This window comes from Physeter macrocephalus, unplaced genomic scaffold (genome assembly GCF_002837175.3).
Source record: "Physeter macrocephalus isolate SW-GA unplaced genomic scaffold, ASM283717v5 random_714, whole genome shotgun sequence".
NCBI classification, from domain to species: domain Eukaryota; kingdom Metazoa; phylum Chordata; class Mammalia; order Artiodactyla; family Physeteridae; genus Physeter; species Physeter macrocephalus.
Genome location: NW_021145831.1, coordinates 1 through 25,815, shown reverse-complemented (window position 1 = coordinate 25,815; position 25,815 = coordinate 1). Strand labels below are relative to the sequence as shown.

The 25,815-nt window shown below is 54.3% G+C and overlaps 1 protein-coding gene across 1 annotated transcript in view; it reads left to right on the top strand.

Annotated features, from left to right (window-relative positions):
* The window catches only part of LOC102985133 (transcription activator BRG1), a gene marked incomplete at its 3' end in the record, with an annotated part of 44,383 nt that extends 18,589 nt beyond the window's left edge, over positions 1 to 25,794 (top strand). Inside the window, exons 12-21 of the mRNA XM_055083104.1 lie at positions 1,931 to 2,094; positions 4,918 to 5,145; positions 5,396 to 5,494; positions 5,752 to 5,829; positions 6,622 to 6,840; positions 11,766 to 12,019; positions 24,198 to 24,306; positions 24,594 to 24,695; positions 25,351 to 25,483; positions 25,652 to 25,794. Coding sequence (XP_054939079.1) covers positions 1,931 to 2,094; positions 4,918 to 5,145; positions 5,396 to 5,494; positions 5,752 to 5,829; positions 6,622 to 6,840; positions 11,766 to 12,019; positions 24,198 to 24,306; positions 24,594 to 24,695; positions 25,351 to 25,483; positions 25,652 to 25,794 — 1,529 coding nt within the window. The remainder of the gene's footprint in view (positions 1 to 1,930; positions 2,095 to 4,917; positions 5,146 to 5,395; positions 5,495 to 5,751; positions 5,830 to 6,621; positions 6,841 to 11,765; positions 12,020 to 24,197; positions 24,307 to 24,593; positions 24,696 to 25,350; positions 25,484 to 25,651) is intronic.
* Positions 25,795 to 25,815: the final 21 nt, after the last annotated feature.

Here is a 25,815-nt window from a genome sequence, read left to right as displayed (position 1 = left end):
TGTGCAGGACCCGTGCTCTGACACGTGTCAACTGACCGGGAAGACCCTAGAGGGAGCCCCCCACCCTCTGTCAGATGGAGTGAATGGGGCGCTCGAGAAAAATGGACTTGGGGGCCTCCAGGGTAAACACAGTTAAGAAGTGTGGGATAAACCACACTTCTCAGAGCCTTTATCTAAGCTCGTTGCTATGTGCATCCATGGCCAGACACCCCAAACCTCTTTGCCCCCATTGTGTCTTTCACGGTACATGTAGTGGAACTGTGGTTTTTTTCAGACCGTGGACCCGTGGTTGCTGGGCAGATCTGTCGGTCGGTCTCTGCCCTCCCCACTCCCACCCAAAACCTTTGCTGCATCCCTATCTTGCCTTCCTTCAGCCTGTTCTTGGAATTCTGTCCAGGGCGACCTTTACAAACACAGCTGTGGTCAGGTCCTCCCTCAAACCTCCCTCCTTCAGGTGCTTACCATGGCTTGGAAGGCCTGCGTGGCCAGGCTCACCTCGCGCCTCCCGCTGTGTGCTGACCTCCCTAGTGGCCTCTCTGTCCTTCAGGGGCTGAGCCTTCATGAGTGCTGCTCCTTGTCTGTGTCACTGCCCCGACCCCTAGAGGACAGGCCGAACATGAAGAGCGTGTTCCCACCCACCCCAGAGCCCATTCATTTGTCCACCCGCCTCTTTTTTTTTCCCTCCATGATGAGAGTCCTCTATGTAGGATGAGGACTTTTGTTTGCTTGACTGTGGCTGCATCTCTGGGCACCTCTCATGTGGTCACTGCCGCATGAGCGGAAACTCTGGGAAAGAAGGGCAAAGGGGGGAATTCCCTGGCAGTCCAGTGGTTAGGACTCCACTCTTCCACTGCAGGGGGCCCAGCGTCAATCCATGGTCGGGGAGCTAAGGTCCCGCCCGCCACACAGTGCAGCCAGAAGGATAAAAAAGAACGGCAAGGGTGGGGGCTCGGTGACACGTGGAGCAGAACCTTCTGCTGTCAGAATGCCGAGAGTGAGGGTGCAGGCCGGGCATCTGGGAGCGGCCCCTCCACCTGGGCCTGCCTCAGCCCCTCCTTGGAACTGGGGCAGCCCAGGCGCCAGTGGGCATCAGGCCTCCATGCTGCTCATCGTGACGTGTAGGCGAGTGACTGGAAGCATCACCAAAAATGACACCTGATTTCCCCAGAGGCATCTCTGCTCCTCAGGCTGGCGGTAGCCTGAGGAGCTTAGATGCCCCTCTGAGGATCACGATGCTGAGGACCGTGTCCTGGGCCGTCACATTAGAGTCCCTGTGGCTCCATGAAGAGGGGAGCCATCCTGCCCAGAGGGAAACAAGTCTCCATTGTAAGCCCCCCGCGTGCTCGCCTGTAGATAATTCCCTTTGTGAATGGAGAAAACCCATCACAGTAGGATGGAGGCAGGCGCCAGCCCTCTGGCCAGTTGTTCGATACCACAGCAGCCCCATCTGCCCGCCTGGAAACCCCACGTGGGTTTGGGGGCACGGCGTTAACAGCGTTGCTGCAGTGTCTCCCGCCACCCCCTGGACAGCTGGGCAGGGCAGGTGGTGGCGACTCACAGGGCAGCCCCATTTCCTGGGTGTCTGCCGGGTGCCGGGCACTGTGCTCCAGCACCTGCCCATTTAGTTCCCACGGTAGCCCCGATTTACACGGAGGAGACACCGGGGGCCCGTTGGGGCTCGTTTTCTTCTCCTGGGGTGGGAAGACTGGCAGTCAGTAGTGTCACCGTAAATCTGAGTGGTTCGCCGGTCACCACTCATGGCCACGTGTTGAGCGAGTGGCCACGGCTTGGGTGGCCCGAGTCGGATGGCTGTGAACGCTATACCTGCTCCCTGATGTAGGTGTTCCTCTGTATCCTCAGCACCACCGCCCACCCTGCCTCCACCCGCCACGGTCACCTTGCTAACCCTGCTCTCCCCACCCCCCGGCAGGAACCACGAAAGCGGAGGACCGGGGCATGCTGCTGAAGACCTTCAACGAGCCCGGCTCCGAGTACTTCATCTTCCTGCTCAGCACCCGGGCTGGGGGGCTGGGTCTGAACCTCCAGTCAGCCGACACTGTGATCATATTTGACAGTGACTGGAACCCCCACCAGGTAACAGCTCTCAGGCCCCCTAGGGGGAGGGGCTCGAAGCCTCGGGGAGACCAGGCCCACTAGCATGAGTGCCCGCTGGCCTCTTGACATTCTCCTGGAGTCCCGGAGGCCCCTGGAGAGAAGCCCAGAGAGCAGTTACTTTCCTCTGTTTCTCAAAACAAAACTAGTGTTTTGCTCTGATTATGAAAAAATTCATGTTCTGTTGTTATTAAAAAAAAAAAAAATCCTGGGAATTCCCTGGTGGTCCGGTGGTTAGGACCCTGCGCTCTCACTGCAGAGGGCCTGGGTTCAATCCCTGTTCAGGGAACTAAGATCCCACAAGCTGTGTGGCACAGCCAAAAAAACAAAAAAAATTCTGGTGTCACGTAAATGTGCAAAGAAAGTGGAAAGTGCCCCAGTCCTATCAGCTCGCAGTAATGGTCACTATTTTAGTCATGCAGGTCCTTCCTGACCGTGTTCTGGCCCAGCTCTCATGCTGGCGCCTCTTAAAACCACACTGGGGGGCTTCCCTGGTGGCGCAGTGGTTGCGCGTCCGCCTGCCGATGCAGGGGAACCGGGTTCGCGCCCCCGTCTGGGAGGATCCCACATGCCGCGGAGCGGCTGGGCCCGTGAGCCATGGCCGCTGGGCCTGCGTGTCCGGAGCCTGTGCTCCGCAACGGGAGAGGCCGCAGCAGAGGGAGGCCCGCATACCACAAAAAAAAAAAAAAAAAAAACCACACTGGGGCGCACTTTGTGTGCTCTGTGCACTGCTGCCCTTGTTTCTTATCCACACACCCTGCACAGGGCTCTGTGCCTGTAGATAACAGGGATGTGGTATTTTATAGATGCAGTAGTTTTTTGTTTGTTTGTTTATTTTTATAAATTTATTTAATTTGTTTATTTTTTGGCTGCGTTGGGTCTTTGTTGCTGCGCACAGGCTTTCTCTAGTTGCGGCGAGTAGGGGCTACTCTTCCTTGCAGTGCGCAGGCTACTCATTGTGGTGGCTTCTCTTTGTTTCAGAGCATGGGCTCTAGGCGCACGGGCTTCAGCAGTTGTGACGCGGGGGCTCAGTAGCTGTGGCTCGTGGGCTCTAGAGCGCAGGCTCAGTAGTTGCGGCACACGGGCTTAGTTGCTCCGCGGCATGTGGTATCTTCCCGGACCAGGTCTCGAACCCGTGTCCCCTACACTGGCAGGCAGATTCTTAACAACTGCGCCTCCAGGGAAGCCCCGATACAGTAGTTTTGAAGTAAGTGTTTACCTATTACGTCTTACTATAAAAGTAGTAATTTTTTCAAATGCAAATACCAATAAGTGAAAGTAACAAATTAAAGAGTCCCATTTTTCCCCTTCCCCACCAACCCCGCTCTTCTCGGAGCCAGCATCTACCCATGTACACACATATGTTCTGGCTTTGACATGAACACGGCATGTTCCAGCACGTGTCTTTTCCCGCCAGCAGCTGGTGTGTTCATGTCTCCACGCAAGCACATGGGGACTCTCCCCAGCCGCTTCCTCAGCAGCCAGCTGTCCTGGCATATGGTGGCCCCAGGATTTTTGACTCAAACGCCAGTTGGCAGACGTCCGGGTTTTCTCTTCCCCTCGGGGAACCCTCTTGTCCCTCTCTTGGAGCACCGGCCAGGCCAAGCCTGAGAGGCGGGATTGTTTGGTCCACAGGCCTGTCCCTTCACGTTCTGGTTGGTTCTGCCACAGTGGCCTCCAGCAGACTGCCCCAGCTTTCACTCCTGTTGACGGTGCGAGCGAGCCCTTCTCCACAGCCCAGCAGAGCTGGTTATCGGTGTGTAAACCACGGGCGCCTGACAGACGAGTGCCTGGGGTGGTTGCTGCACCAGCCTGGGGTGTGGCTCCTGCCCGGACCTCGGTGACTGGCCTGTTTCCTGAGAGGTGGTCCGAGTGTGCTTCCCTCATCCACAGGCTGTCGGGGGGAGAGAGCCCCGTGGTACCCTGTCCTCCTCCACACCCGGGGGGCATCAGAGGTCATGAAGCACATTGCAGAGCCAGGAATCACACTGGCTGAGCTGCGGGGCAGGGTTGGGGGTACGAACCGTGGGCACAAGGCACACCTGTTCCCACCAGGTGTGGCCTCTGCCGTGCCCATGAGGTGCAGATCTGGAGGTCAGCCCCACACAGCTGCAGGCCCCAGACACAGGATCTCGTAGCCCCTCCTGGGTCTACGCTGGGCGTGATGATACAGCATTGGCGCCATGCCTACCACTTTATGGGCGCTTGCTCCACACCAGGCACTGGCCTGAGCACCCGATGCCCGTTGGGTCCTCTCACACACGATAGCCACGAGAGGGGCTGGTGTCAGCAGAGTGGATCCTGAGGCTCCGAGAGGTGGGGCCTGGGCCCGGCTTGCGTGGCAAGGAAGTAGCAGGGCCTCCAGTCAAACCAGGCATCAACGTGGTGCTGCCCAGCTTTGGCGTCATTCTGTAAACAGTGCCCTCGCCGTGATACAGCCACGCCAAGCCAGGCCCTGCCCGGGGCAGCCAAGGGGCCCTGTGCAGCTGTGAGAGGAGCTGCTGGGGTATAACCCCCTGGGGTGGCCCTCTACAACTGCGGTTTCTTCCTGAGTATCCGTCAAATCCCAGTGAAGGTAGAAAGTGACGCTTCTGCAGGAATTTGGGGTGAAGTCATCCTGGCACGGGCTCCAGGTCTCGTTCCTGAGCTTCTGGCCTGTGCAGCGTCTGGCTTTGGCGGGCAGAACAGCCAGGTGGGCGCCCGAGAATTGGAAGACCCCTGCCTTTCCCAGTGGCATCCAGTGATCTGCTGTCCCTTAACGATTTAAAGAGCTTGTTTGGGAGTGACCGGCGTCTCTCTCCCCAGGACCTGCAAGCGCAGGACCGTGCCCACCGCATCGGGCAGCAGAACGAGGTGCGTGTGCTCCGCCTCTGCACGGTCAACAGCGTGGAAGAGAAGATCCTGGCTGCGGCCAAGTACAAGCTCAACGTCGACCAGAAGGTGATCCAGGCCGGCATGTTCGACCAGAAGTCCTCCAGCCATGAGAGGCGCGCTTTCCTCCAGGCCATCCTCGAGCACGAGGAGCAGGACGAGGTGAGGGCAGCGCCAGCCCCGACCCCTCCCTGGCGTGAGTGGTGGACGCATGAGCGGCTTTCATTTTTGTTTTTTTACCTTTTTTGCACTCTTATTTTTTTTGCATCCCTTTGGAGTAAAGGGAGTGTGGGCTGAAAGGAAAGAGGATGAGTACTTGCTTTTTCTTTGAAGTGGTTTTTTTTTTCTAAACTGCTGGTGAAAGATGCCGGATTGACAGCCCTGGAGACTGAAGTCCTCTATTTATCCACAGAGCAGACACTGCAGCACGGGCAGCGGCAGTGCCAGCTTCGCCCACACTGCCCCTCCGCCAGCGGGCGTCAACCCCGACTTGGAGGAGCCACCTCTAAAGGTGAGAGGGGTAGTTCAGTCTCCATGCCCATTCAATCCTCGGCTTCTCGGCTGAGATGGCCAGCAAGGGCCCTGATCCCACGGAGCGTGCGTGTGCGTGTGCGTGTGCGTCTCTCGCTGCCGTGTGGGTCCCCATCCACCGCAGCCGGACTGGGACCGCCAGCTCATTTCCCATGGACCGCCGCCGCTCGCCTCCGAGCCCGGCCGCCTCCCACCCCGGCCTCCCCGCACTCCAACTAAACGTGTGACATCTTGTAGGAAGAAGACGAAGTGCCTGACGATGAGACGGTGAACCAGATGATTGCCCGGCACGAGGAGGAGTTCGACCTGTTCATGGTGAGCGCCGTGGGCACTCGGGCCCTGCGCACCCTCAGGGGCTTGGTTCCCCGCCTGTGTGAACTGCGTGCGGTGGGGCTCACACGCCCCCTCCCCCCCAGCCCCCTTCCCTGCTGACCCCGAACAGAGTGAAAGGTCTCAGGGACGGTGGCATCCCCAGCAGGTAACGGGGCCGGGGGCAGCCCTCAGGGTGGCCCCTCCATGGCTCCTAACTGACCCATCTTTGTTCCGTGGCCTCCTAAGTGTGTCGTAGGGATGGTGGGACACACGTACACACCCAGCCCTGCTCCAGTTTATGGTCCTCCGTCCGGCCAATGCCTGTCGTCTCGAGGCTCCCTTTCAGAGGGAGTCACACCGTCCAAGACTGAGGGGCTGGCGAGGGCCTCGGTCTCAGATGCCCTGTTGCCCCTCGTGGGCACGGAATCGGGGGGAATTGGGGGCGCCCTCGGCCCCAGCAGGCCTGTGCCTTCCGCTGAGCCTGTATCGCCTCAGTGGGGCAGGGAAGCCGCTGCCCCATTTCAGCCCCCGTTCCAGCCCCTGTTCCACCACCTTCCTGTCCTTTCCAGTTCTCTCTGCCCCTGAAGCAGAGCCCCAGCCAAGGTCTGACATGGCAGCCCGGCCAGCTCAGCCACCGCACGACCAAGCTGCTGTTTAACTACCGCTGCAGCGATGGTCCCGAGGCAGGGGAGCAGCCCCCGGTCAGGGTGCCCCCGCGCGTGCCCACTGGCCATCTCCTCTGTGCCCTCTGTGCTGACGCCTGTCCCTCTGTCCCTGCCGCCCCGCACCCCACAGCGCATGGACCTGGACCGCAGGCGCGAGGAGGCCCGCAACCCCAAGCGGAAGCCACGCCTGATGGAGGAGGATGAGCTCCCCTCGTGGATCATCAAGGACGACGCAGAGGTGGAGCGGCTGACCTGCGAGGAGGAGGAGGAGAAGATGTTCGGCCGCGGCTCCCGCCACCGCAAGGAGGTGGACTACAGCGACTCGCTGACCGAGAAGCAGTGGCTCAAGGTACACGCCGGAGAGGGCCGCGGGCGGGGCTCGGCAGCACGGGGCTCGGCTGCCAGGATCGAGGCCTTCGTCCGAATCCTGGGCGGTGCCCCTCGGCCGTTCTTGGTCGGTTTTCACGCACGACAGCGACCCTTCACACGTGGGGTCAGGTTCACTCAGTTCCTCCTGATGGAACTCGGGGAGGCACCCCGGTGTGGTTCCCGAGCTGCTCGGAACCCACTTCTGGGTGGAGTTGGCCCTTCCGGCGTCAGGTTTAAGCAAAATATTGCCAGTCTTTGCATGGGGCTGACCGGAGGACCCGGGGATATATTGGGGATCGTCAAGTCACCCCGCAAGGTGGTTGAGAGTGGTGACGGGGTCAGGCAGCCCCGCCTTTGCGTGCACCTGTCTTCAGCAGGTGGCTCCCGGCCCTCAACAGCTGCCGACAGCTGAGTCAGGGCTGCGGGCGGCTGCTGGTCCTCCTGATTCAGCCCCCCGACCCCACCCAAGCGAGGGCGCTCTACATTTGCACAGGGGCCTGGCGCTGGGGTTACAGTGACAAATCAGACCCCATTCCTGCTCCAGGGGTTCTGAGTATAGAGGTGATGATTAAGAGTCCAACCCTCGAGTTGGCACTGAGACAACACTTCCTGAAAGGCAGACGGCGGCTTTCGGTTACGCCCTGCTGAACGCCACACCCCGGAATGAGCAGCTGTCTCCCCAGGCCTCTTATCACACACCCTGGGGTTCCCCTTAATTAACTGCAGCCCCAGTGCTTTTTCAGCCACGTGGCTAGGTGGCCCTGGTCCCCTCCTGGGAGCTCAGAACACCCCAGACTTGCAAGCTCTCCCACTGAGCTGTGCACCAGAGGGAGCTGTTGAAACATGCCAGGAACCACCGAACCTCGGGTGGGGCAAGTGGGGTGTCTCATTTCCTGCCATCAGCCCAGGGCTCCGGGGCCCAGAAGAGAACCTTGGATGAAGGAACGTCGTACCAACCACAGTCCCGAACAGCTCGCGTAGGGCCTTTGCCAGCCCGGCATTACTGAGACAATGGGTGCCCTTTAAAAAATAGCTGCCCACATGCTAATAATAATAGTTGGTGTGCATTTCTTTCTCCCTCCTCCCTTTCTTTGAGGAATAACTTAGATACCACAAAATTTACCCGTTTTAAGACGTACAGTTCAGTGATTTTTAGTATATTCATAGAGTTCTGAAACTATCACTATAAATGAAGCTTAGTACATTCTCACCCAAAAGAAACTGTTTTCTCTTTAGCTATCTTCCCATCCCTTTATTCCCCCTAGCCTTTGCCATCCACTAAACAACTTTTCTGTCTCAATAATTTTGCCTAAATAGGAAATTTTCTATAAATGAAATCATGCATTATGTGATCCTTTAATGTCTGGGTTTCTTCACTTAGCAAAATATTTTCAAGATTCATCCAGGTTCTAGCATATATCAGGATTTCATTCTTTTTATGGCTGGATAATGTTCCATTATAAGAATATACAACATTTGTTTATCTAGTCATTAGTTGACGGACCATGGGGTTGTTTCCACTTTTTAGCTGTCGTGCATAATGCAGTGGTGAACATTTGTGTACAAGTTTTGCGAGGACATATGTTTTGATTTCTCTGGGGTGTGTATCTGGGAGTGGATCAAATGGTAATTCTCTGTTTAACCTTTTGAGGAACGAAAACTGTTTTCCAAAGTGGCTGCACTATTTTATATTCCCACCAGCAGCACAGGAGGGTTCCAGTTTCTCCAGGTCCTCGCTGATAACTTTCTATTTGCCTGTTGATTCTAGCCATCCTAGTGGGTGTGCAGTGGTATCTTCTTGTGGTTTTGAATTGCTTCCGGTGGGGGGGGGGGTGGCGCTAATGGTGTTGGGCACCTTTTCATGTGCTTTTTGGCCATTTGTAGATCTTCTTTAAAGTCTTTTATCAGATATATGATTTGCAAATATTTTCTCCTATTCCGTGGGGTGGTTTTTGTCTGTTTTTCACTTTTTTTTTTTTTACATATTTTTAAAATTTATTTATTTTATTTATTCATTGGTTTTTGGCTGCATCGGGTCTTCGTTGCTGCGTGCGGGCTTTCTCTAGTTGCAGTGAGCGGGGGCCACTCTTCGTTGCGGTGCATGGGCTTCTCATTGCGGTGGCTTCTCTTGTTGCAGAGCACGGGCTCTAGGCACGTGGGCTTCAGTAGTTGTGGCTTGCGGGCTCAGTAGTCGTGGCTCGCGGGCTCTAGAGCGCAGGCTCAGTAGTTGTGGCGCACGGGCTTAGTTGCTCCGTGGCATGTGGGATCTTCCCGGACCAGGGCTCGAACCTGTGTCCCCCTCATCAGCAGGTGGATTCTTAACCACTGCGCTACCAGGGAAGCCCCTGTTTTTCACTTTCTTGATACTGTCCTTTGAAGCACAGAATTTTAAAATTTCTGATGAAGTCAAATTTATTTGTTTTTCTCTTTTCGCCTGTGCCTTGGTAGCATGCCTGAGAATCCATTGCCAATTGTTGGTCACAAAGATTTACCCCTGTGTTTCAAGAGTTTTAGAGTCTCAGCTCTTACATGTAGGCCCGTGATCCTTTTTTAAAAATATTTATTATTTATTTTTGGCTGCGTTGGGTCTTCATTGCTGCGCACGGGCTTTCTCTAGTTGCAGCGAGCGGGAGCTACTCTTCATCACGGTGCACAGGCTTCTCATTGCGGTGGCTTCTCTGTTGTGGAGCATGGGCTCTAGGCACGCGGGCTTTGGTAGTTGTGGCACACAGGCTCAGTAGTTGTGGCTCCTGGGCTCTAGAGCGCAGGCTCAGTAGTTGTGGTGCGCGGGCTTAGTTGCTCCGTGGCATGTGGGATCTTCCCGGGCCAGGGCTCAAACCCATGACCCCTGCACTGGCAGGAGGATCTTAACCACAGCGCCACCAGGGAAGTCCACTGTTGATCGTTTTTGAGTTAATTTTTGCATATGGCGTGAGGTCGGGGTCCAACTTCATTCTTTTGCATGTGGCTATCTGGTTGTCCCAGCACCATTGTTGAAAAGACTATTCTTTCCCATTTGAGCACATGCCATTTTTCTAATATATCATACTCAATAAAATTTACATTAATAAAAGAGATATTTACCCAAATCAGACACTCCTCTGTCTTAGTGGTGGACATGTAATTTGCACCACTTTTCTGGCAGCCACTCTGATGCCATATGTACCCAAACCCTGTAGAATGTGCCTGGCTCTTGCCCTTCTGGGCTGACCTGCATGTCTAGGGCATAGGACCAGAGACCCCAGTATTAGATTCCTGGGGCTGCTATAACAATTACCACAAACTTGGTGGCTTAACACAGCAGGAATTTATTCTCTCACAGTTCTGGAGGCTAGGAGTCTGAAATCCAGGTGTCAGCAGGACCATGTTCCCTCTGAAGGCTGCTTCCTTGCCTCTTCCAGCTTTTGGTGGCCCCAGCATTCCTTGGCTTGTGGCCACATCACTCCAGTCTCTGCCTCTGCCTTCACATGGATGTCCGCAGTATCTCTCTTACGGCCTTTTCTGACTCCTTGGATTTGGGCCCACGCTAATATAGTATGATCTCATCTCTATTCTTAACTTATTACATTTGCAAAGACGCTATTACCCCATAAGATGACATCCTGAGGTTCTGGGTAGATATGAATTAGAGGGGACGCCATTCGACCCACTGCGTGCCCTCCCCCGTGCCAACCTCCTTTCACTCCTTCCTGTCTGCTCTGTGCCCTCCATGCTGTTCCTTTGGCCTGGATGCCTCCTTCCACCACCCTGACCCTTCAGATCTGCTTAAGTGCCCACCTCTGGGAAGCTCTCCTCAACCCTGACCAGGACACATCTGCTCCACCATCCTCAGAGCACCTCTCACCCTCCTTCTTGGCACTCGGCACACTTGTCACCATGTTTGTGGGCTGTGTTTTACTGTCTCCCCTCCGTGAGGGGCTGTGTTCAGTGCCTGGCCCCGTACCTGCACTCAGATGCAGCCGGTAACTGAGATGAATAACCAGTGCATCCATTTGGGTCCAGGCCCCACTCCCGTTTCTGATTCCAAGCCTCCCTAGAAACCTGGCTTCCCATCACTTTGTGTTCAGGGCTAAAACATGCAGGTTAGTTACTATCGTTGAGAATTGAACATCGGAACTATTTTAAAGTTAACATTCACGTTCATGTTTTTCAACTCAGCGGTTTCACTTCCAAGAATCTATCTAAAATAGAGACAAATGTCAGTTATAACGATACTTAGAATAGCCCACCCACCCATCCTCGCAAAATTGGAAAGAACCTAAACGCCCAACTACAGAGGAAGTTAAGGCCCATTTTACAAGGAAATATTATTAAATAGGCATTAAAAATTATGTTGCAGAAAAACGAGAGGAAGTATATCCAGGACATAGTAAGCAAAAAGATGAGTCGTGATGTGGTATGTGGCTCGATCCCGGTGCTGCCTCGATTGTGCACGTGTGCGTGGGAAGGTGGGACATTCTGCAGGTGGAGGGTGGGGACGGCTGCACAGCAGGAGCGTTCCCAGTGCCGCTGAACTGCACACTTGACAGTGTTTGAAGCGGCTGACTTTATGTTATGTGTATCTTACCACAGTTTTTTAAAAACATGGAACATGGTCTAGAGCAGAAGTGTTGACGGGGTCACCTCTGGGTGGAGGGTTTACAGGAGCCCACTCTTCAGGCTTCGCACAGTGAGGCTGTGACACTTAAATTTGTAACATAGGCCATTTATCTGCGAAGAACGCAGATAAATGGGTGGGCTGGCATCGGGGAGACAGAGCTGGCCCTCACGGCCCCCGTGCCCTTGGAGCCCGTCTGGAGCCCCAGCATGTGTCCCGCCCCAGCCAGGCCCCCGGGTTTGCGCCGCGGCCTCTGCTTGTCGACCTCGGTGCTGGCTGTCCTATTTTTACCACTATTGACCCTGAAGGCCATCGAGGAGGGCACGCTGGAGGAGATCGAAGAGGAGGTCCGGCAGAAGAAATCGTCGCGGAAGCGCAAGCGGGACAGCGATGCCGGCCCCTCCACCCCGACCACCAGCACCCGCAGCCGCGACAAGGACGACGAGAGCAAGAAGCAGAAGAAGCGTGGCCGGCCGCCTGCCGAGAAGCTCTCCCCCAACCCGCCCAACCTCACCAAGAAGATGAAGAAGATCGTGGACGCTGTGATCAAGTACAAGGACAGGTAAGCGGGGGGCGGGGCGGGCGGGCGGGGGCCTCTGGGAGGGGCCGGCGAACCCGCTGCCCAGGCAGTCACTCCACAAACTCAGGTCGAGTCTCTGTCTCGGAGCCTCTGTCCTCGTGGGACGTGACGTTAACGTTCTGGAAGAGGGGAGACAGGCAGCGTCAGCCGTGGTGAGAGGGCAGGGGAGGTGACGTTCAAGAGGAGCCCTGAGGAGGGCAGGTCTGGGGACAAGTGGTCCAGGAGGTGGCCGGCGGGTTCGAGGCCAGCGGCAGGGTGAGTGTGGGAGAAGGGGGTCTGTGCTGTGATGGAGGCCGATCACGTGGCTGGTGGACCGTGGTGAGGAGGCGCCTGTGGCTGAAGCAGGGAGCCAGTGGTTTTCCTTCTGTAGACAGTCCCCCGCCCCGCCCCGGCTGTGGTCTCCCTGGGCCATCACAGGTCAGCCGCTTGTGGAGAAGACATAGACCAGGCTCCCCCCAGGCACTGGGGCCCCTGCCCTCACAGACACGCCAGCCACAAGGCAATGCATGCTTTCCACTTTATAGATCCATTTGTGGATCATGAGTACTACGTAAGTAAGAAGAAGAAAATAATGGCTCTCCCGCAGCCCTCGTAGGAGACTTGTGCCCATCCTGCCAGCGCAGCGTGGGTCGCGTGGAGCTGCACAGGGCAGCCAGGGGCATCCTTCCGCCCCCCCAGTGTCTTGTTCCACTTTCTGCTATATGCAGGTCGATGAGGCTGTCCCCGTAACGGGAGGGTTTTACAACTTGAATTCATAGTAATACTTTGCAGTCAGTCACAGGCAAAGTAAGGGAGAATTTTAATCTGTCTGAGGGAATGGTGTCAAGGCATGAGCCCATGGTGTATCATTTGGAGAAACTGTTACCAAGCCTGTGATTTCAGGGGGTGGTGATGGTTATAGTACCCCAAGAAAGGATACAAATTGCTCTTTAAAAAGAGTCCTTTATTATTGGAAGAGAAACAAATGATGAAGTGGAAAAGAGGCATATTTAAGTTCAACTGCTAGGCCTAAAAATATTACATTTTGTGTCAGTGTTTTTTTGGGTTTTTTTAAGTGTATATTGGGGTTTTTTTTAATTTATTTTTGGCTGCACTGGGTCTTCATTGATGCATGCGGGCGTCAGTAGTTGTGGCTCGCGGGCTCTAGAGCACAGGCTCAGTAGTTGTGGTGCATGGGTTTAGTCACTCCGCGGCGTGTGGGATCTTCCCCGACCAGCGCTCAAACCGTGTCCGCTGCATTGGCAGGCGGATTCTTAACCATTGCGCCACCAGGGAAGTTTCTTGTGTCAGTATTGAGAACAAAATATTGAACTCATTTGCAAACTTCACCTTTGAGGCAAATTCCACAAAGAAAAAAGTAGACCAACAATTATTTATAATATGGAATGTGCAAAAATGCAATGAAAATAATAGACCCTGATGTTTTCTTCCTAATAGTATTCTTGCAAGGGAACCTTAACATTGTCAAAATGAAGAAGACCCTTGAAGGTCAGTGGGGAATGATGGACTTTTCAAAAAGACATGCTGATCACTGGGATATCCATACGGAGAAGATGAATATTGACCGCTCCTCACGCCATACACATATATTAATTTGAAATGGATTACAGACATAAATGTGATGTAACTCAACTATATTTCAATAAATCTTTTTTAAAAAACCCATAAATGTGAAAGGTACAACATGAGAAAAAATTTTCATGTCCTTAAAGGAGGCATAGACTTCTTCAGTAGGACAGAAACGCCACTAGCCATAAAAGACTCACAAGTTAGACTTCACTAAAATTAAGAATATTTGTTCATCGAAGGACACCCTCATGAAGATGGTGAAAATTACCCCAGACTAGGAAAAGAAAATTCCATTTTAAAAGGGGCAAAAGGCACGAACAGACACCTTCCAGAAGATACCCCAGTGGCCAATCAACGTGTGAAAAGGTGTTCAGGATCACCACATCGACATCATAACAAGAAGGAAATGTACAATAAAATGAGAGTGAGGTGCCTCCTCACACACACCAGAAGGGTTAAAATTCCTTGAAGTACCACCAAGGACGTGGGGCAGTAGGACCTCACGCCCTGCTCATGGGAGCATGTGGCTCTGGGCAGTATCTTCTGAAGCGCGACACACACATAAAGCTTCTGACCCAGCCACTCCAGTCCTAGTCCTGAGTGCATACAGCCACCAGAAGACATGTACAGGTGCATCCATAGCAGCTTTGATCACGACTCCCCTAAAGGAAACAGCCCAGTGTCCACCCACAGGAGAACACGTCCACAGCGGCCTAATCGAAGAACGGAATTCTAACGGCCACAAGAACAGACAAACTACTACTCCCTGGAAGAATCTTACAGACACTTTGTTGAGTGAGAGAAGCCAGACACAGAAAAGTACCTATTGTATGCTTCCAGTTATAGGAAGTTAAGCTGACCAACGGTGATGAGCATGGATCAGTGGTTACCTCAAGTCGGAATTGACAGGGATGGGACACCAGGGAGCCTTCTGGGACTTTGGGATCTTGGTCTGCACATGAAAACCCTCACCAGGCTGTACACCTAAGATAAGATGTGCGCACTTTCCTGTAGTAGGTTACACCTCAGTTTAAAAATAGTAGACCCTTGAAATCGGCATCCTGCACTCAATAAGGCCTTGGGTATTTTCAAGCTAAAAAAAAATATGTCAAGTGTCAGTCCACTTTCTTAGTCATTCTGTGACGTAGAGAAAAGGCACTGTGCTTATCTGAAGGTCACGTGACAGAGAGAAGCTGGCTCCCCTGGCTGCTGCAAACAGCTGTTCTCTCAAGCCCATGCAAGATTTGGTGATAAATCGGGCAATGAATTAAAACTAGCTCTTAGGGTTCAGGGACATCTTGTCAAGACTGGCCTATGGTAGGACACCAAGATCCTGGTAGGGATTCTGAGATCCAGCCTGATGAGAGCCCTGACACTGCAGTCACAGAGCTGAGCTCCCAGGTCTGTCAGACCCACGTGGTGGTCCCTCCGTGGAGGGCTTGAAGCATGGCTTATGCTTAACCTCACGTCCTCCTGGAACGATGGCCCCACTGGATGGGGAGTTCGCTGTTAGACTGGGGAGAACTGCAAAGGAGTTACAAGTGGGATGGAGAATATGACCATTCCAGGAAGCCTCCCACATGCTGGCTTTGAGAAACGTTTGGTTCTCCGTTGGAGCAGGGCCTTCCACTCGCTGGTTTGCTGGTGGCCACACAGGAAGAGATCAAACAAGGCACATAAACTCAGGAAAATAGTCACATCATCCTGGTTGAAACGTTACTTCATGGCAAATGCTTTCAGAGATGATGTTTGGGTACAGACTTGACCTACTTAATGGACATTTTTGATGTTCTTATCAAAACATAAGAATTTGAAACCATGGGGAAAACTACAATATGGTTCATGCAGCTGTAGGGTTAGGCGCGTTCTAGAGACCACCCTGTCTTCTGACAACAACTGCAGAGTTCAGGGTCCCCAAGACCACCCTCAGGCTCGATAATTTCCCTAGAAGGACTCTCAGAACTCTCTGAAAGCTGGTGTACTCACAGTTACGGTTTATTACAGCGAAAGGACACAGATTAAAACCAGCAGAGGGGAGAGGCGCAGGGAGCAGCGTCCTCCCCGTGGAACCGCCGGCCACAGTGACTTTCCTGGCAACATTACGAGAAGGTGCGCACAGAGCATTGCCAGCCGGGGAAGCCTTGGTGTCTCGGGTTTTTATTGGAACTTGGTCAGTATACCCGGCCGACCTCCCACGTGGCTGCCCAGTCTCCAGTCCCTCTGTGGTTGAACCGATGCCACTTGTCCCAACACCCCTGCCTGGAATCGCACTTAGACTGTGCCCAAGGCCCCCAGCTAAACAAAGGCACCCCACCAGGCAGGACATTCAAGGACAGAGACGTGGCCTCCCAGGAGCCAAGGGCAAAGGCCAGACCTTTCTTTGGGCCAGGTTAAATTCTTTATGACACAGCTGTCACGTACCTGGAAGGTTCTGAGGGACTGGCCACCACGCCACACCAAGGAGAACAGGAGTGGAACAAAACCAGAGGTAGCTTTTCGCTCACTTTCTTGTCTCAGACTTCCGATTGCTCCTTTCCAGAAGAGAAAATGAAACTTTGGATTTAAAAATCCCATTTGCTTGCTAGAACCCTATGATGAGCTAAACTCTGTACTTGAGTTAAATGTGGATCCTAAGGAGAGAACTTACTGTTACAGCTTGGTTCTTCCTGGACACCAAAGAATGATTACAGGACATCGCCAGAGTTTGGATTCAGAGTGGGGAGCCTGCCTTGCTGAGCAGGGGCCGTGGCGCTGCTGTCCCTGCCCCCAGTGACCGTGGTGGGAGTGGGGTTGCACCTCGAAGCAGTGACTCCAGAGAGAAGCGGCTCGGCCGTGCCTCTGCTGCTGAGTCTGAGCAGGGCCGCCCCCCACCCCCAATTTGCACCACTCCAAATGTTGCTACTGAGTGTTGATTTCAAGATCCCTACACCACCCCCCCCCCAGTTGTGTTAAAATAACAGTGCCGCCGTGTTTGATAGAACCTTTGCGTGTACATCCTGATCTGCACGCAGGTAATGTCCTGATTTGGAAGCTTTTGCGTCTTTCACGTGTGTTCAGATTCAGGACTGCCAGGCCCACCCCTCCCGAGGCCCCAGTGCACCCTGTGAGCGGCCCTCCCTGGAGTTGTGAGGTCTCCAGCCTTTGCAGCTGCGACCCTCTGCTGGGTGGCGGTGAAAATACACGTCCTCCCGTGGGGTCACAGTGGGAAAATGCTGGAAGAGTCTGCAGTTTTACGCAACTGAGGGCTGGCACAGGCAACCTTGGGGTCCAGCATGGCCTCCGGGAGGAGTGCCACATAAGCAGAGCCTGAGGAAAAGCAGGGGCCCGCCAGGGAAGAGGAGGGAAGGAGCATCACAGGCCAGGGGACTGACTGCACATGCATGGGCCCGGAGGCCAGTCCGGCACACAGGGCCTCGCAGGGTGCCTTCTCCTTGGTGGTTGGAAATCCCAAAACTGCACGGAGGAACCCTCGGGTTAACAGCCAGAAGTGAAACCAGAATTAAGGAATTAAGCTGGAAGTAGGGATTTTCACTTTAAAATATCTAAGCGCACCAGTAAGTTAGGCTGCAGGGTCAGGTTGGGATTTGTCGCGGAGCTACGTGTGCTGCCGGTGGGTGTCCTCTCCCCTGGTCCTTCAGAGGGAGTCAGCAGCTGGTGGCCGAGGCATTTAGGCATCGTCTCCAAGTGCCGGTCAGCAGGTGTGTGCTCCAGGGCACATCCCGCGGCGCCTTTAGGATGGCTTCAGAGAAGTGCATCTGCTGGAAGGTGCCACCTCAGGGGACAGGCTCCAGAGGACCCCACAGAGCCCCTTCTGTGCCCCACTGGCTGATGTGTAGAGCTTGACCATTAACTGCTACAGGGCAGAGTTGTCACTGCTGTAAAGAGGGTGCGTTGGACAGTGGAGGCGCATTGGTACCAAGCTTCCTGAATTTGATCATCGAGCCGGGGTCATGGAAGAGAACATCTTTGTTTTTAGGAGATACTCATAAGTTATTTCCAGATGGTTCAGAAAGTTGGTGATGTGTACAGGCCGCCCAGGCTAAGCCTCCCAGGGCTGAGCCCCACTAGGTGGGCCCTCTGGGTCCCCTTCTCCTGTCCTCTTACCAGGAGGCAGCAGCCCTGTAAGGACCATAGGGTTTGAGTGTCACAGAGATCTGGGATCAACACCAGATCCACTGTGGGTGACGAAGGGCCCCACCACATCCACGGTGGCAGCTTCAGCCAGGCCTGGTGGCCACTGCCCAAACCCTATCAGCACTTGCCTTCTGCCCTTGCGGGAGCCCTGCATCACCTTGATTAGAATCAAAAAGCAGATGGCTCTTCAGTTGAAAGGTGGTGCTTTGATTTGCAAGAAAAACTGGGGTAGTGTAACAGGCTCCAGGGCAGGTTGTCAGGCAGAAACATTCTCTAGGAGAGGACACCCCAGTTGGCTCCAAGCCCTTCAGAACAGGCCTCTGGGAAGAAGGGAGAAGGTGGAGGGTGGGCGGGTCTGGGTGGGAGCCCTTTCCTGAGGGGGCAGGGAGGCCTCAGGCTTCTCCTGCCTCAGCCTTTGGAAGGGTGCACTGGCCCTTCATCGGGAGCCCAAGCTTGGAATGGGCACTGCAGGGCAAGAGGCGGCCCTCCGCCTGTGGGGTCAGCGCTGTCCGCTCAGCCCCGAGTCCAGAGCCTGGCGTGAGAGGCGCCGAGGTGAGACGTCTTGAGAACAGTGCTGATCCCCGTCATTAATCCCCGGGCCCGCCTGAGCCTGGGCACAGGCCGGGCTGCTAGCCGAGTGGGGCTCAAAGCCACGAGAGGATTAGCCCAGGTGGCCTTGCTGAGCCGTGCTGAGCCGTGCTGAGGTGCTGAGCCTGCCACAGAATTTGCGGGAAGAAGCCCCACCTGCCCAGTTAGTGAGACCGATTCCATCCCCCCCGCTTCACTCCCTGATGCTAATCGCCATGATGGAGACAGAGCACGCCAAAACAACAACAACAAAAAACAGGGTTCTAGTTTTAAGGGTCTTAAAACTAGAATTACATAAAAGTTTAAAATAGGACAGGTACAGATAGATACCTGGACTCCGGAAACAAGTAGGTTTGGGTGAGCAGGTGGCAGCCTGCCCCTCCCGTCCCTCTGTCCCCCTCGGAGTCCCCTGTGAGACCCTGTGAAGTGCTCAGTGCATTTCAGCAGGCATGTGCTGCTTCTGTACTCAGGAAGCAGGAGAGGAACATCCATGAAAATATCAGCAGAATAGGATAAACAGGTAAGGCAGGAGGTGTAAAATGGAAAATTCCAAACAACCGGGGGAAAAAGACGCGGAGGGGGAAGGGATGAATAAAAAGGTCCAAAGTCAAGGTCAGATAAATGAGAAATTACCAAAACACAGGTAAAATTTAAAATGAAGCCAGGAGACAGCTAGATAAAAGAATTGAAAGGCAGATTGAGAAGTGTCAAACTTCTGAGGTGAAACTCAGAAACTAAATTAAAAATGTAATTTAACTAAGATTAAAAGTTAGGAGGAGGGAAGAGAGAGTGTCTGTGGGGGCCTCTGGGGAGGTGTGGAAGTGGGTCTGTGGGTCCCGGATGGTGGCAGCACGGTTTCCCCACCCACTGACCCCCAGACACACTGCAGCCCCTTGGTCCCGGCAGTCCAGGGATCCCCAGCACCCGTAGCTCCCAGGGTGGCCATCCTGCAGACCCTGCCACTTGAGAAGGAGCTTGAGGCCTCTCTGCCTTGGCGCCACTCGGTACTCAGAGCTGCGGATGGTAACATGGGGGCTCCAAACAGGAAGCACGCTCCTCAAGACCGAGGTCACTCAGCCCTGCAGAGAGTGGCCTTGGGCCTCCCTGCACGCACATGGCCAGCTCCGCCCACCCCTGGCCACAGCTCCTGGGCTTGCTGTGCCTCTCATTTTCATCTTCCCCCTGGTCCTGAGAAATGTTCTTTGCAGTGCCATGAACGGTGCTCGTCACCTGCAGCTAACATCCCTGAACAGCTGCCACGGCAGAGCACAGCACTGGCCCTCGCAGCGTTCAGGTCAGCTTGGGGAAGCTGGAATGTACGCTTGGAGTAGATGGCCACCCCTGAGAGCCAGGCTGGATTATGATGCGGCTTCTGCTGCTTGCCGTGTGACCCTCTTCACCAGAATGAGGGTTTCAAACTAAGTGGTTTCAAATCCAGCTTAGCAGGGGGAGGGGGGAGTCAGGTTTTCTTGAAAATGAGATTTGGATTTCATCATTGAACTGTTTTAAGAAACATGAGCCCCCAGGTATGTCATTGGCTCCTGTAAAATAATCAGTTCATTAGAAATTTTGGCTCATGAGATTCTTAATCAGCTTTGTGAGCTACAGCCAGTCCAGCCCTCAGCATGTGGACCCTGCAGTAAAGCTTCCCCACCCTCCCTCTTTGTTGGAAGAATGTGCTAAGAGTGCAGGGCAGGCAGCCTACAGACCTTCCTTGTTGGCAGGTTCCTTGGTGAGTATCATTTCCTTTCACTAGTGCATGAGTCAGGAGTTTTTCTGTACCACACAGCCATAAATCTGACGCTGAGATTGATCTTTTAAGGGTGGATGCCTGGCAGGTGGAGGCTCTTAGTAAATATTTGTAAGCGGATCTGCCCCAGACTTCTCACTTTTCTAATTCTCGAGATATCCTTGACTTTGTAATGGGTCAAAAAATTGAACCTGGAAAGTAATTTTGTGCTAATACTAATGTGTTTCATTGTATAATTTTCAGATTTCATGTATGGTGTACATACGCGTAATCTGAGATTCTGTTTCAGATAATGTTCTGCTGCTAAGTCAGTTTTTAAAATCCTGACCTGCTCATATCCAGGACCCTTGCTGGCTCAGTTCACTAAGAGTCAAAAGAGAAAATAGTCCCAGGGTGAGAAGATGTTATCAAGAGGTGTCATGGGAAGAGGGTCTGAACTGCACTCTAGGAAGGAGAGTGGGGCTGAGGGACTGGGGAGGAGGCAACTAGGATCTGTCTTGAGTACTATCTTCAGTTGGATTGCTTCTGCCTGCCTGAGGCTATCAGGGCTCAAGAGATAGTGCTCTGATCCATTTGCAATGTCTGCCCTGGTCAAAGGGTGAGGAATGGAAGGCATCAAGCAGTATGTTATCATCCCCAATACAGACATTCTTTCTGTTATTTTCAGGATTCATACCAGGGGTCAACAAACCAAATTTGCAAACTAGCAAAAATATAGATATGGCCCACCACTTGTATGTGTATAGTCTGTGAATTAAGAATTTTTTTTTAAGATGAGTTTCAAAGAATCAAAAGAAGAATACTATTTCATGGTGTGAAATTATATGAAAATCAGATTTTGTTTCTTAAAATGAGGAATACAGCCAAACTCCGTTGGCCTACATGTTCTCTGGCCACTTTGGTTCAACGACGGCAGAGTTGAGTAGTTGTAACAGAGGTGGTATGGCCCCCAAGCCTATAACATTTATACTGGCTGTTCATAGACGAAGTTTGCTGACCTTTGATTTAGAACTACATGGGGGGAATTCCCTGGCGGTCCAGTGATTAGGGCTCCATGCTCTCACTGCCAAGGGCCCGGGTTCGATCCCTGGTTGGGGAACTAAGATCCCGCAAACCGCACAGTGCGGCCCCCCCAAAAAAAGGGGCAACAACAACAAAAAGATACTAGAACAGTGTATGGGGAAGGATGGGAGAGACCCCTGACTTAGCCTAGGGGACCTGTGCTCAGGTCCTGCCTGCCACCAATTTTCTGTGTCTGGGCCAGCTCTCATAACGTCTCTGGTTTCTCCATCTGTTCGAATGGGATATCGACGATGACCTCTTCGATACTGAGAGTCTGTGGTTCTGTCCTGTTCGGGGGTTTGGGTCTGTTTTTTTGTTTGTTTAGCTTTTTGTCTCTTCTGATTGTTTGTTTCTCCTTCACATGGTATCATTTTGTTTCAAGGACACATCAAAGGATGTGTCCATTTAGACTTTGGGGCTCTATGTATCAGGAACTCAGGTCTAAGCCCTGCAAGCAGAACAGGGGTTCCTTTGGCTTGGAGGCCATGGAGGAGTTAGTGAAGTCTAGCTTTCAGGACCTAGAGCCACCTGCCACCTCTCCCCTTACCCCTGTGGTGAAACACAGCTCTGGGCACCGTCCTCAAGGCCTCACACACCAAGGAAAAAGACCTCTGCTTCCCCAGCTCCTGGTAAAAAGGCCCAGGGAAGGGCTCTTATTGGCTGGCTGTGTCCCAGGCTCTTGCCTGGACCAGTCGCTGAGACCAGACGGCTGAGGAGCTGTGCTTGGTCGCGCCATAGTCTTGGGGGAAGAGGGAGAGGTGGGGACTCAAGTGACGGGCAGCCCCACCAGAACCCTGAGTTGGTGTGGGGGAGGGCACATTCCCATAGGGAGGAGACCATCTGGGCAGGTTAAATAATAAGGGTCCCAACCAGGGCTCTTCGGGCTCCAAGGAGAAGGGCTTAGAAAACTAGATAAGGCCTCCTGCACCGCGTGGTCACAAACCTCGTTCAGTAAGAAATGACCTCTGGGCTAGATGTGGGAGGAATTGGAGCTCCAGGCAAGGCCCTAGTCACTCTGAGCCCCTCTGTGTCTCATATCCCGATGTGATAGGGACAGGGCAGTGAACGAGGTAGAAGAAAATCCCTGCTGTGGGAACTGACATCTAGAGGCTGGAAAATAACGTCACTGTCATATGTAACAGCAGCCACCATTGCTAGTGTTGCCAAAAACCAGGTGACAGGCCAGGCTGGAGGCATTAGGGCCATGGTGGGTGCTTCCTTTCTTTGTATCGGAATTGGGGTCACAGGGCCTATCCTGACAGCATCAGGATTCTCTCAGGCTCCTTCACTCGTGTGCCCACCGCTGCCAGGCGGCCGGACACAGAGCAGAGCCAGAGATGGAATTTCAACAATTCTGCCTGGCAGAAACTTCTCCAGAGCAAGTCTCACAAGGCAGGAGGCATGTCTCACCGACAGTGGTGAGCGGGGAGGCCAGGCCTGGGGGCTGACCCTGTGGGATCCCGTAACCTCAAGTTCAAGAGGAGGCCAAGCTCGGCCAGGTGCTGGAGGTCAGGGAGGCTCACAGGAGCAAGCACTGCAGGTTTGTGCCTTTACGTGTCATCTCAGTCATCCGTGTTATTAGGAGGTATCGGGAAGATGACATTTATGCGGAGGTGAGGGTGGGAGCCAGGGTTCCCTGGGGGAGCAGCCGCTTCGGTGATTCTGAGCTGACTGAGCAGGTGGAGAGGGGTGCTGACATCAGAGGTCACGGGGAGCCCATCCTGGAGGGCCAAGCAGCCCCGAGGAGGGGGCCGCCGGTGAGCGAGCCTGGAAGGCCGCACCGGCCCCTGGTCGGGGGGAGGTGAGGGCTCTCCAGGGGACTTCTAAGGATTAAAAATGACTTCTCAGCACTTTGGCAATGAAAATCTTATGGCAGTGGCTTTTCAAGAGGTCTTCACCGTCAGAGAGGGCAGTTTTAAAAGTCGCCCGTGACCCTGGCGCCCTGCCCCTCCCTCACACAGGCCCAGTTCCAGGCCCTCCGCCCTCAGCACGTTGCACCAGAGAACAGTTCTCGGGCCAGGTGGGCCTTTTATTCTTCAAGGACGCGATTCCCCCAGAGGTTTGTGAGGGTTTTGCACCGAAATTTCCCTCTGTATGATGGCGCTGGAGTCCCGCTTCCTGAGCTCCCTGAAGGGCCACGCACACCCTGAGGCCAGGCCACCTGTGTGGATGCCACGGGTGAGCACGGAGCCCATGGCCCTGGCACCACGTACAACCCTGTTAGTGGGCTGCAGCGTTAATTTAGTAAGGGTCTAAAACTGGCGTTGCCAGGAGACACCATCGCCACGCTGGAGGCTTGAAGGGAGGCTGAGGGTGGATGTCTCTCTGTTCGCCCCCTCCTCGTCCAGGCACTTGGGAGGATGTTGCCTCGGAGCTCCTGGCCCCAGCATAGCCGAGCGCAGGTGTGGCACAACCTGGCGGCCCCAGTGCTCGGGTTCCTCATCTCATGGCCACTCATGGCACGTCTTTCCTCTGCTCCCTTGTGCAAAGCAAGCGCTTTCTCATTGGAAAAGACTAGAAAACAGCTTTTGTCATCCATTAGCATCTTGCCGGGGGACATCTTTCCTTGGGTTTTGGCCAGATTCTCTGAAGTTCACCACTCGTAAGTGCCGCCTGTGAGAGGTGCACAGTATGCTTGGGAAACTGGCCTCTGAAGATGCTGGCACTTGATGCTCCCAACACGAGCGAACTGATTTTTGCGTCGTAAATAAATAATCAGGGTTCTTCTCCCTCTTTGAAGTGCCAAGGCCTTTGCTGCATGTGGCACGTGATGCTGTTTCCTCCAGGGCTGGGGTGGGGGGCGGGGGGAAGTTGGGTGAGTTCGGAGCCTCGATTCAAATGCATCAGGGGCCTCTCTGTATGGCTGCCCCTCAGGAATGTTCCAGAACTCACAAGACAGCACAGCTACAGGAAATAATTCCCGAATCAGCTTTGAATTTCTCACCGGCTCTGTCCTCAAGCAATGGGGGAGTGGCCTGGTGGGGGGCGCCGGGCAGGGGGCGAGGGCTCCCCAGCAGGCAGGGCCTGTGAGTGACGCCGCCACGTCCATCCTTACAGTAGTAGTGGACGTCAGCTCAGCGAGGTGTTCATCCAGCTGCCGTCCCGCAAGGAGCTGCCCGAGTACTATGAGCTCATCCGCAAGCCTGTGGACTTCAAGAAGATAAAGGTAACCCCGTGTCGAGTGTGCGGGGAGGGCGGGGGTTCCCCCCGCAGGGACATGCCATGTCGGCGTTTGGGGGATTCCGAGCCTGGGCCTCAGGCTCCCCCAGGCAGGGAGCCAGGCGTCGGCCGTTGGGGTCCTGAGGATGTGACGGGCGCCCCCCCCACCCCCTGGCACCCACAGCTGGGCCTCTGAGTCTGCACAGAGCCTGGGGGTTCAGCCGTGACCTCCTCAGGCAGAGGGACGCCGGGTGCGAGGGGGCCCAGAGGTAAGGCCGCTTCTCCCGCCCACAGGAGCGCATCCGCAGCCACAAGTACCGCAGCCTCAACGACCTAGAGAAGGACGTGATGCTGCTGTGCCAGAACGCACAGACCTTCAACCTGGAGGGCTCCCTGGTGAGCAGCCCCTCAACCCCCTGCTCATGAATTGACTGATTTTAAAAAAGATTCCCTCCAACTTGGACTATTTTACTCATTACAGAAGCAATGTGTGTGTATTACTGAAAAAATAGCAGAAAATAAAACAAACTAAAAAGAGGAAATAGACTCGGTGCCATCCATCCATGGTGACCCTGGGAACAGTCTGCGTACATCTCGGAATCTGTTTTGAATTCACTCGGGGACTCTCTTGAAAGGAATCCTGTGATGTGTCCCATCCTGGGATGAAATTCATGTACACACACAGCCTTATCAGCCTAGCCCTTTCTCTAAGTGTCGGGATGGGTGCCTCTCGGAAAAGAGACCTGATAGTCATATATTTGGGGGAAGTGCTGGCTTCAGCGAGGGTCACGTGTTTCTAATGTTACGGCAGACCCTCTCAGAGCGTTTAAAAACGCGCTCAGTGCGATTCTTCAAAGGGAGGGAGGAACGTGTGGTTATTTCTGAACGAACACACCTGACCTTTGGTCTGGGACCATTTCATCAACCCGGTGCTCTCTCGGGCACCGGCTGGGAAAGGATTATTGAGCTGTCCCTCTGCCAGGACTGGGGCCCAGCGGGCGGGGAGCTCCCCAGCAGGCCCCGCACCTGAGCCCCGTGTGTCTCCACCCAGATCTACGAAGACTCCATCGTCCTGCAGTCGGTCTTCACCAGCGTGCGGCAGAAAATCGAGAAGGAGGAAGACAGTGAAGGGGAGGAGAGCGAGGAGGAAGAGGAGGGCGAGGAGGAAGGCTCGGAGTCGGAGTGTGAGTCTGGGCGGGGCTGCAGCCCATCCTCGGGGTGCGGGGAGGCGGGGATGGGGTCACACCCACCTGAGAGGACCCGAAGCCCGCACGGCTCCCAGACGCCCCTGGCTCCGAGGTGCCGTGCTCTCCCGAGCTCACGTCTTCTTTCCTCCTGGTCCCCACCCCCAGCTCGCTCGGTCAAAGTGAAGATCAAGCTTGGCCGGAAGGAGAAGGCCCAGGACCGGCTCAAGGGCGGCCGGCGGCGGCCGAGCCGCGGGTCCAGGGCCAAGCCGGTGGTGAGCGACGACGACAGCGAGGAGGAGCAGGAGGAGGTAAAGCCCCCAGAGCCCCGG